This window comes from Ranitomeya variabilis, chromosome 3 (genome assembly GCF_051348905.1).
Source record: "Ranitomeya variabilis isolate aRanVar5 chromosome 3, aRanVar5.hap1, whole genome shotgun sequence".
NCBI lineage: Eukaryota > Metazoa > Chordata > Amphibia > Anura > Dendrobatidae > Ranitomeya > Ranitomeya variabilis.
Genome location: NC_135234.1, coordinates 518,159,747 through 518,171,949, shown reverse-complemented (window position 1 = coordinate 518,171,949; position 12,203 = coordinate 518,159,747). Strand labels below are relative to the sequence as shown.

Below are 12,203 nucleotides of genomic sequence, written 5' to 3'. Positions count from 1 at the left end.
GTTAAATATTAAGGCTTGCTAGCAAGGGTTTATTTGATAATTAGTTATGCATCCTTCCAAAGCCTTTTTTGTGTCCTCAAACTGGCAGTTTGCAACGTGTTGTAAGAGCATACGGGATAGATAAAATCCCTGTTTCCTCTGCGAGAAATAGCAGTGCTATGAATGCTGAGCTGTGTATAGCCTCGGACTCACCCCCGATAGCCAGCTTCTTCTGTACATTGCCAGCAAACTGCCAATCGGTGGGGGCGGGATTACACAGTGTAGCTGGACTGCCTTGGGTGGGACGCCTAGTCCTGCAGTGATAATCTCCTGCTGAGAGGCCAGGATGTCTTCCTGGAGTGTAACAATATTTTACAGTTATTAGGTTCTTTAGAAGGACGTAGATTTGGGGTTTTATTCTGATGGAATATAGGCTGAACTGGATGGACAAATGTCTTTTTTCGGCTTTGCTAACTATGTTGATAAATCGCTGGAATGAAACTGCAGCAAGCAGAATAAGAAAAAAAGCTGTGATTGGCAGCATATATTGGACGACGTTCACCCAGTCTATGGGTGTGTGCAAAAGATCAGGCTGCATTCGGATATTATCTGAGTGCAGTCCTATATACGCCGACTTACAGAATGGAGAAGATGGAGAAATTAATTTCTTCATCTTCTCTGCACCTGTGATCCGATTATCGCATGTGAGAGAATGGGCTCACATTAAAATGACACTCGGCTCAGAGTTTGAGCCGAGGGTCATTTACATATAGCATCCAAGCCCTGAATGTAACTTTTACTGAATGAATCCTTGATCCTAGCTACCAAACTACCAGGACCATTCTAAGTGGCACTGAAATGTCAATTTGCTCAGTATATTAGTCCTGAATCCATGAAATGATGGCAGCCCCCCAACACTGAATGCACCTGTTGCATATACATGCTTCCCTTGCAGCTACTTAATCAGCAAGTTGTAATCACCGAGATGGACTAAGGAATGAATGCACCCTCCCTTCTCTTGCCTAGACCCACCAAAGGCCCTTTTCCGTTTTTTCCCGGACGCCAGCTTTTGGAAGGTCTGGGCTACACACTAACATATCCTGGAGCCTAGATTAGCACAAGATGTGATTCTATTGGAAACCTAATGTCCCTTGATGACTTTCCCTATCACTGCCTCACAATATATTTATTTCTCTATTACCATGCGACGTTTGGGCTAAGAGAGCTGAGTAATGTGTTATGTCCTGAAGCCGCCAGCTAAAGCGAAGCTTCATTTCACCTCGGATGCTGCAGTTTTCCTCCTGTAATTACATTTGGTGTGAGCTGTTCCTGCAGGCGTCACACCCAGGACAATATTTATACACGGTGCTGTTCTTTTTCCTATATTGATCTTCCTGATTGTGTTCAGAGATCTCATACAGAAGAGCTGTTAGTATGCTACGTGTGCTACAACGCTGAAACGGAAAGCAGCAAACCTACTGGGCAGTGCTTATGTTCAGACTTTTAAAAAAAATCCATTTTCTTTTAATTTTTTTTATTTCTTGTCCCCATTTCTTGTCCATATTGAGCCAATATTGGCTAAAAAATAAACTTCTACATTGACCCTTATTCATATAGAGTCACATTTATTTCAGCCCTTCAATTTTAAACTACTGGGAAGCACCATATATTTCTCTCTGACAAAATTGTGGTAGAATTTTTTTATTACTTTTTTTTTTTTAGCAAAAAAATTTTTTAGTGATCACCTGCCTCTTTTCAGTGTCCTGGGCCGAAGCCTTACACTGTTGGTGCTTAAAGGGAATCTGTCAGCAGGTTTTTGCTCTGTAATCTGAGGACAGCATGAGTTAGAGGTTAAATCACAGATTTCAGTGATGTGCCACATGTCAGGCTGTGTGTGCTGCGGTTTATTTACAGTGAAGGTCTTAATCACCTGGTGATTATCATTGTCTGGAATGCAGCAGCATGTGCATACTAGTACGTTTCCTCCCCCTTCTGTGATAAGCAGCTCACTGTCTATAGACAATGTGTATGTAGGGTGGTGACTACGTTGTGGGTACAAGAGGGTTAACGTGTAGTGTGATGTGTTAATGTATTTTGTTCACAGATAGTTAATACAAGGGATTAGTCCATTAGTTGGGAGGGGTTAGATTAGTTATTCAGGGAAGCACTTTTTAGTTTAGTCAGTGGAGGAGAGTTGGTGAGGAGTGTAGTAGAGTTAGTGAGGAGTATAGGAGAAGGTGTGAGGTAGTTCTAAGGACGTGCTAGATAATGACGGTGCCAACAGGTTCCCAGAAAGTGGATGCAGCAGAGGCAAAAGGGGTCTTTCAGTCCAAGTCTCCTAACAGTATGAAGACACATCCGAAGCTTCGTGTGGACACCGGGTGCAGTCTTGGGCTTAGAGCCCAGAAGAGGTATTGAGTGCTATATCTCTGTCTTCCCTGTGAGGAAGATGTCAGCCGGGTCACAGTGAAAGGGAAGGATAGTGGCCTTCAGGGAAACTGTTATTCCAGAGAGGAAGCTCCTGGGACTAACGGAAGATGTTGGGACAGAGGTAGGTCCGGCAGAATGGAGCCATGGAATGATAGTACACAGAACAAAGGGAACATCACCAGAAAGGGACTTTGTCTTAATATGTATGCCACAACTGCTTGTATCCATATTGCACAATAAAGCCGGACCTATTGAAACGGACCTATGGTCTCCTGTCATATCTGTAGCCGGATCCGGTCCCATGGACAGGGAGGTAACTAGGACTCCTGAATGAAAAGTGAGTAAAGCACCAACTCCACAGCACAATGCCCTACACCTGTCTGAATCCTGTTTAAAAGAGGGGTTTCAGGGAAAAGAGAACTCAGCTCCGATCCTCAGCAATCCGGCCCTGTATATATACAGACCCATATATACATATATACAGACCCTGGTGTGGGCGGGGCTAGCTTTTCCAGCTCTGCTGCATTGCTAAATCTAAAATCTCTGTGTCAGAACTGCTGCACCCAGTAAACTAAGTGACACATCATTGGAATCAGGGTCTCTGCCCCCAACATTATGCTGCTCTCAGATGTGGTAGCAAAAATCTGCTGACAGATTCCCTTTAACTGAACTAATTCACATATATGAGCTTTCTGAGCATCTGCAAGTATGATATAGACCAGGCAGTGAGCATTACAGTTGTGTTTGCCTGGCCTCTTATTGAAACATAGTTTTCTCTGTCCCCCATGACAGCACCACGGAGAGAGGGGATCCGCCCACCAAGGACAGGAAACCTACAGATAAAAAGGCGGTACCTCTGTCCCGCATCAGTTTGGTTTCCTGTCCTTGATGGGAGACCTACAGAAGCCTACCTCATTCTTCGTGGAATTCCGGGGCCAATCAGTCCGATCCAGGCAGCGGGGGTCCTCCTGCCTCGGCTGGTGTGGTGACCCGAGATGCCACCACTGGGGTTAGCAGGCCTCTAGGGTGTGCAGGGAGAGGTGGCAAGGAGAGGATCGCGGCCGTCTCTCCGGGTAAGAAACTCCTCAGCAGCAGCATCCCATCATGGGGGTCCCTCTGGGGGGGAAGGAGGCAGTATATGGGCTGCCTCCCCAAGCGTAAGTCTGCCATGGCTGGGGCTCCCGGGGGTTCTGGGAACCAGTATCCACGCGCGGCGATGCGCGGCACCATCTTAGGGGCGGTACCACTGTAATGGCGTTCCCGGCAACACTGCGCATGCGCGAAAACTGGATGCAATTTGGCGCAATGCATGACTGGGTATCCAGTCATTGCGCATACTCGAGTACCGAGTATATTCGTTCATCACGAATGGGGTGGCTGGGGGCAGATGTTTTTAGCCAGGGGGGGGTCCTATAACCATGGTCCCTCTCTAGGCTATTAATATCTGCCCTCAGTCACTGGCTTTCCCACTCTGGCGGAGAAAATTGCACGGGAGCCCATGCCAGTTTTTTCTGTGATTTAACCCTTTATTTTAACACCTACAGCCACCAAATTTTGCACACAGACACTTCTTACATTATTAGTGAGGAATATGTAAACAAATAAGGGATATGAAATGGTTTACTGTATGTAAACCATGTCTCATATCCTGTTGGGTTTGATAAGGAGATACCAAAATCTGGCAATTGAATTACCGGCTTTTAAGCTATCTAGCGCTGTATGAAATATAAATATATATATATATATATATATATATATATATATATATATATGTGTGTGTGTGTGTCTCCACGGTTTCTCCATGTAAACAGTCTTATTCGGTTTATTAAGCATCATAAACCATAACACAAACAGTTCATTACATAGATCAACGGAACACATTTACCACCGACAGTCTGTTCCAATGGCAGATCCGTGTCTGCCCGTTACCTCTTGTTACCTGGAGTTACCTTTCAGGAGCTCCGGCTCCACACACTGACTCCTGCCAGTGCTGGTTCACAGGGGAAAGCTGCCTCACTGGGATCACAGTCCTTGTGACAAGGGCACCTTGGATAGTCCAGACCCACAGTAGGAACTGTAGCTTCCCCACACAGAAGCCGTCACAGGCTCTGTAGATGCAGCCTCTCCATGCGCTTCCAGGAAGTCCAATCACAGGCACTTCCAACACACAGGCCATCAGTCCATGGTCTCACCAGGTGCTTGCAGGACTCCAGTCCATCCCAGGACAATCCAACACCCTGAGCATTCAGGTCCACAGTCTCTCTAGGAGCTTCCAGGACATCTCCACTCACAGGAGACTCCAACACCGACCGTCCAGGTCCACGGTATCTCAGGTGCTTCCAGGAAGACTCCACTCACAGGAGCTTCCAACACCGACCGTCCATGACCTTGCACATGGACCAAACAGATCCATACACTCTGACCATGTGACCAGACCTCGGTCACATTATATGGTTGTAACCACTCCCTTAGATGGGAGTGTGTGGTTAGCCAGTCCCGCCCAGCTCACCAGCTATCCCTATAAGCCCGCCCTTATAAGTAAACACAACAAACTCTTGTGGAACTATAAGTCCCAGCATAACCATATCATTTTGGGCTTACAGCGCAGAGCACCTCTGCGACACATACCGGCCATTTGCAATCCTGCCGGACTTTGTCTCATTACCATAATTATGCCTCCAAGCGTATCCTGAAGCACACACACGGCGCCCCCTGGCTGTAACCTGGGTTACCGCACCACTATATATATATATATATATATATATATATATATATATATATATATATATATATATATATATATATATATATATATATATATACACGTTACTGTATATATGTTTTCACGAATATTTGAGCCCATGGATCCATTATATGTCCATTTTGCAAGCCGGCGAGATTCGCCGTACGGATGCCATACGGATGACACACGGATAATTTTTAGAGAAAAAATCGCATCCTCGCGTTGAATACGGATCACTGTTCAGGAACTTTTCAGCGTATTACGCCTGTAAAAAACGGACCGTATATCCCTACGCTAAGTGTGATGCCGGCCTAAGTCATGTGGCAAGGTTTGGTAAATAATCAATATTTACTTTTAGGATTTCTACACCCAGTAGGTGGTGCCAGAGATCAAGTCCTGTTCCTTTTGTGGAGGCTATTTGTCACTATAATTGAAATGGTGATTTCTGCACACATTGCTGGAAAAGTGTCCTAGGGCATATGCTCCTGTTAGTGTGACTGCATCATGAGGAAATCTCAGTATGCTAAAATTATGTAATGGATGTGTAATATGTAGAGTTGAGCAGAAAGATCTGCAAGACACTGGTCCAGTGGCCACGTTGGTAGTTCGAACCCAATCCGTGTAAAGATCCTGCTTTATGCTGGCATCCCCTTCTGATTAATAGGCCTGGCTCGAAATAATTGTTGCATCCATCGCACTAGGGTGTTGGGAATGCTGGCAGACAAGGATCTGGTTCAGCAGTCATAGACTATCAACATGACCGCTCTGCCAGGGTCCTGCCAATCTTTTTGCTTAACACTAATAATAAGGTCTTTTAAAGCCATATTTCTATGTGGCAGCGCATCAGTAAGCTTATCATCGAGGAGTTGTTGTTAATATAATTATTATTAGACACTTGCAAGATGTAAATTAGTAAAAGCAGAATTTTAATGTTCGGTGCACATTGCCATTATAGGCAAATTATCGGTCGCGATATGCTGATGGCTGATGCCCATGGATCAATGGTGTAACAATAGCCACTACACAGCTCTCAGTCCTAAACTGCCCTCTAGTGGCCGCTAGTAACATTAGCATGACGATTTTATAGTTAACACTTTCCTGTTTTGACAATCCAATGATGGTAATATTTATCCATCAACATCGAAGTAAGACAAAAAGCAGCGCTACCAGGGAGGACATAGGTGCTTTACTCTCTCTGTCGATTAGCAAGTCATTTCTCTCACTAGTCTCATTCTTATAGTGTCCAAAAACCTTCTGGTAATTATTAAAATAGTTGTGATGTTGCTATGTAATTGAAATGACAGAAATAAGAGATATTGATGGCACAATGTCTGCACAGATGCAAATATATTACATTGTATCTTGTATTAATCACAAAACACATCATCTTTGTAGGTGGAAGAGGTGAAAATGGCTGTCCTGTCATCACGTTTCCTGAATACCCAGCCTTCAGTGAGATCCCAGAGACGGAGTTCCAGAATGTCCTGACGTATTTAACCAGCGTTCCCAGGTATAACGAATGTGCACCTTAGATATTTACTGGGATATTGTGATAAAACCAATGCCCCCCCCCACCACCACCATTCTCCCCGTATACATCAGATAGCTGTCGGCCAAATGATCGTTTACCCGGCAGCTATCTCCCCCAACTTGTCCACGTATGGCTCAGTTTGAGTGCTCCTGTGTTCTCTAGGAGAGAGTCTCTGCCCGACACCGCCCAGAGGGTACATTAATTGGCCATTGGAAATCCAACTTGCTGCATCCTTCTCTCCCCTCGAAACCTAACGGGAAAGAGTTGAAAAGCCACCATATACATTAGACTGTCGTCCGAGCTTGCCGATATTGGCCAGTTTGGATGCATTTAGTCTAATGTGTACTGGGTCTTTAAAAAAGCACTCCTCCCATTAATGTTTTTATCCTCTTAATATATTGCAACTGTATTATTTGGCACTGTGTACTTACAGTTGCTCATTTTGCCTTTCTACCCAGTTAATTCTTCAGTTGTACATTGAATCTATGACATTTTGTGACTAGCTGAATTCTTCTAAGCTCCTTGTGAAAACAGTCTATTGTCCCTGCAAGAGTCATCATTAGAACTACAATTCTACATTACTGCGGAGTCTCTGACAGGGGAGGAGCGGAGCAGCTGGGTCAGGAGTTCAAGAGGTGAATTGTTAGTGACGGGAAAAGAGACTACGGTACTAGTTTCTACATAGAGCAGAGAAAAGAGAAGGCGTGACTGGTTAGGAGCTCAAAATGAGCAATTGTAAGTACATAGAGCTATATAATATGATGAGTGCAATATATTAAGATGATATAAACTTTGTTAGGAGTACTTCATTAAGACTCATGGATATACATTTAGATGAGGTCTCACACAGTTTTGCACATGAATGAATTGCCTTCTCATTTCTCTAATCAAGTCACTATTGGGTTATTCTTGGTGCAGGTGATATGGCTGGGTGCGGGACGCTGAACTTATGAATACAAATTAATTATGGACATTTGATAATGAGCCAAACCAGAACAAATACAGTTCAGCAGCCGTACTGTCACCACAGTCGTGTAACAGTGCACCCCTCCCTATTGTTGGGAAATATTGCGATGTATCCCAGCTTTTAAAGGGTTATTTCCACAATAACAATTCTAGATCAGTGGCTTAAAATCTTAACACACAACCCGTGAGAATCGTCATGTGAGAGGCCCACTCCTATCGAATGGTGAGCAGCTGCCCTCCTCTCCGACTGCTCTACTTGGCCACGTGATACAGAAGTACCAGCCACAAAGCCACCAGTCGGTTTTCTCACTAAAAGCATGACTATGTGCATGTGTTATAATGGAAACCTCCTTCCCATAAAAGCAGTTTACCTCATTTATCTTTCCTACCCAAGAAAAGCACATATGTTTTCTCCCTGTGTAAGGGATGGGACAGACCAGTACATTTATTGATCATATTGACTAGTTCCAGGTCTCTTCCTTTCGGGCTTTGCCACCTTTCCCACTAGCTGATCACAGTGCCGAGTGGAGGAATATATAATGTCATCTGTGCGCTGGGAAGGGCTGGGAGCCTGGAGAAGAAGCAGGGGTTTGTGGGAAATGTAGTTTAGTGGTGACAAGGGCAGCACTAAAAGACCACCACTTCACACTAAGCAGAGAGACGCTAGAGTGGCTGGAGCCAGATATAAGGGTGAAGGCCCCCATACACATGAGACTAAATTCTGTTGAACCTGACTACGTACGGGATCAGCCAAAAATCTAATGTGTATGGTGGTCTTCCGACTCTCCCCAAAAGATGATGTTCAGGAAGCGAGTAATCTGGCCATTGGAGTTTGTAGCAGCTGGGCCTTTTGTTTTCCCTAAAGATAAGCTGCCGTTAGGTGTCTGGTGGCCGCTCTCTTATAGAGGACATAGGAGACCACACCACTTTAAGATTGTTGTCATTAATGCATTATAGGATAGAATATAGGAACTCACTAGCACCCAATAACCTACACATCCCTCAAGGGACTTGTTCAGTGGTGCTTCAGTCAAATCTACTGATATATCACCAGCATTAAAGGAGTTTTCCGGTTTTAGAAACCCTCTCCTGGTCCAGCATTGAGTCTCTGCCACTGCTTCCAGTTTCTGTTATTGTCTGCAGCGCTGATGTAAAATGGGCAGAACTGCAGACAATCAATGAGCTCAGCGTTTCAGTTCCACAACCATATTAAGACCAGCGTCAAGCTCACTGATGGGCTGCAAATAATAACATACACCAGGAGCGTGGTGGCAACCTGGGCAGGGTGAGTAAAGCTCATTATTATTTCTTCATTATTATTTTTTTAAATTAATTGTGCTTAAGAAAACGAATGTTTTGAAAGTGGAAAACCCCTTTAATTACTATATGCCAAATTTTCATTGCATTTTATGGTGTTGAAGAAGCACCACCTATAGTATTTTTATGGGATTTTTCTTTATGACAAGTCTGGGATCAGAGTTAGGTGGAACATCCTATGGTTTCCATTACTAGGGAACTTCTCATGTTATTAAATTGCTTTAGTTTGATAGATATAATGAATATAAGCAAGTTTGCAATTGTCTTGCTTTTTCCATCTGCTGTGGTTCTCCTGCTGCAAGAGATTTTATGTTACATAGCTTGTTGGTAAAAGAGATTAATCACCAGAGTCTGGCCTAATATGGTAGTGTTTCTCTCCAGCCCATTGATTTCTATACACCAGTTAGCTGCTCATCTCCCATCCCCTCTTTGTCAGCTCCTGACCGAGCTGCTTTTATCCATCTTGCATAATCACAATACTCAGCACCCAGCATGGACAGTTTCCAGAGCAGCTCTCCTAATCATTGCTCTCACTCTCCTGAGTTGTGTGTTTGTTCAAATGCACTGTTCTCTTTATATGTAAATGAAGTGAAAACCTTGTACACCAGAAAATTACAGACCATTAATGTGTAACTGTAGCAGGTTAAGCTACTGAACCACAAAGATCACTCAAGTAGGAGCAACCGCCCCCAAAGCAGCCAGAAACTGAAGAGCTGTGTACCGCTCAAGACACAATTTGAGAATACCCATTTAATAAAAAATATATATCGGCCATGCATTAAAGTGTGTTCAAGCTGCCCCAATGCTGCAGGTGTCAAGGTGCAAATGACGATTCCCTATAGTTCTTTGATAAGGAAGTGAATGGTATCGGTCAGAGGTAAAAATTTGAACAGTGCAATTGACGACTACTTCTTCCAGGAAGGGGAGTGTCAGGTAGCACTGTGTGGAAGGAACTGGGGATGAAGGAAATGCTGGTGTATTCTCAAGCCATGTCTTGGACGTAAAGTAAGCTTCATTGTATGTGAATGTATCTGCTGGCACCATTGCTTTTGTTGTTGAGCCAGCAAATATATTCTGTTGTGAAACCTCCCAGTGTTTTATATACTTGTGTGAAGACCTTACAGATGGCAAGATGCAGAATGTGATCACACTCCCAGATCCAGTCTTGGACTGAGGCCATTGAAGCCTTTTATGTTCAGGAAAATCATGGTATAAAGACGTTAGTATCCATAAAGAAGAACGAAGGTCCTATTACACTGAATATTAAAGCAAATTTATCAGAGCAGATGAGAGGGGTTTGTGCAGATGAGAGGGGAATAAACTGAGGGGCCATGCAGATGGGAGGGAATCTTCTGAGGGGCTGGGCTGATGGCGGGGAATAAAATGAGGGGCCGTGCAGATGGGGGCATAAAATGAGGGACCGTGCAGGGGGTATGAAATGAAGATCTGTGTGGGGTTCCATGAAATGAGGGTCTGTGCAGGGGCCATGAAATGCACTTCTGTGCATTTGGGCCGTGAAATGAGGGGCTGTGTGGGGGACAGCCAAGTATATGAGGAGCTGTGGTGACCCTGCTGTATATGGGGCAGTGGTGAATATCATACTGTATGGGGTGCTGTGGGGGCCATCATAGTAAAGATGGGGGCTGTTTTGAACATCATACTATATATGCAGGGATATGGTGGACATCATACTATATATGGGGGACTGTGGTGGACATCATACTATATTTGGGGGGCTGTGGTGGACATCATACTCTATATGGAGGGCTGTGGTGATGACCGTGCTTTATATTTTTAGGGTTGTTTTGGATATCCAACAGTATGGACGGCTGTGGTGACCATCATATCGTGTAGGGGCACAGTGTGAGGAGTGGTTACAATTTGAAGACGGCAGCGTGGTGGGCAGTTTGAGGGCATAATGTCAAGAGGGGCACAGAATGGATATTGAGAGGGGAAAGCATGAAATAAATACATAATATGGAGAGGGGTTAGCATGGCGGGGGGGTCAGTATGGAGATATAGAAAGTGTCATGGAAAATTAGAAAGGGGACAGTAATGGTATAGGCTGTGGTTCATAAGGGGCGGATGGTGTGGCGGTTATAGCTGATAATGGTAGACATTGTGGAGGTGATATACCATAGGAGGCTTATTGAGGTCATAATATTAACTGATATTTTCATGCAAAGGGCATTTTAATAACATTGCTATTGCACTGTGTTGAGATGCACTGCAAAATACTGGAGAAAGATAGAGGTCTGCAGAGACCAGCTATGGATATGAAAAGTCATTATGGCAATTAGACAAGATGGAGATGAAAAGAAAGATGACCCCAGAGAAGATGTAGTTTATAAGATACCTGGATGTAAATGTTTGTTTGTGATACGAACTGTCTCATCAGATCTGTGGTTCCTGTATGGTCTGCAGTCTGATGATGGCTGTTAATAACAACTCCCAGTATTCCCCTTCTATTGTTAGGGACATACTGGGAGTTGTAGTATTGCAATATACTAGTAGCAATACAATTGTTTATTGGGCTGACATTATAATATACATAATATTACAATTGATCTTTGTACTAAGCTTGGTTCTTGTATTCAAGTAATCTTGGTTCCGGTCATGTACTTATGGTGATTCAGGTGACGTATTAATTTACTGATGGCCATTCTGATTGCGTAGTCATGTACTGATGGTGGATTTAATGATGGTCGTTCCGGTGACGTAGTCAAGTACTGATGGTGGATCTGTTGATGTATTTATGTACTGATGGGTGTTCTGGTGACGTATTCATGTACTGGTGGTGGTTCTGGTGATGTATTCATGTACTGATGGTATTGATAATGGTTCTGGGAACATATTTATTTATTAATAATGTTTCTGGTGCCATATTCATGTACAAATGATGGCTTTGGTGCTCTAATTATGTACCAATGATGATTTTGGCTTCGTATCCATGTACTGATGATGGTTCTGGTGATGAATATATCATCAGAATCCTCACTACATGAATATAGCACTAGAACAACCATCATTACATGAATATTTCACCAGAACCAGAGTACATCACTAGTTTTACACACTCAGTTTTGTACAAGCTGTATTTGTTGTATCACGGACTCATAGACCATCACACATATCCCTGTATTTAAAATGGGGGTCTGTTTATTTTCCATTAAGGTATTTGCCAAAAGCTGGACCTCTTAATTGAAACCATACTGCCCTTATTATAGTAACGCGTTA

The 12,203-nt window shown here is 43.7% G+C and overlaps 1 protein-coding gene across 15 annotated transcripts in view; it reads left to right on the top strand.

Moving 5' to 3' along the window:
* MCF2L (MCF.2 cell line derived transforming sequence like) overlaps window positions 1-12,203 on the top strand; it is a 376,751-nt gene that overhangs the window by 274,782 nt on the left and 89,766 nt on the right. For 14 of the 15 annotated variants that reach the window (XM_077296978.1, XM_077296986.1, XM_077296980.1 and 11 more), the window contains one exon: window positions 6,548-6,662. In XM_077296978.1, coding sequence (XP_077153093.1) covers window positions 6,548-6,662 — 115 coding nt within the window. Of the gene's footprint in view, window positions 1-6,547; window positions 6,663-7,399; window positions 7,419-12,203 lie in introns of those variants that run through there. The other variant, XM_077296994.1, reaches the window with a different exon arrangement.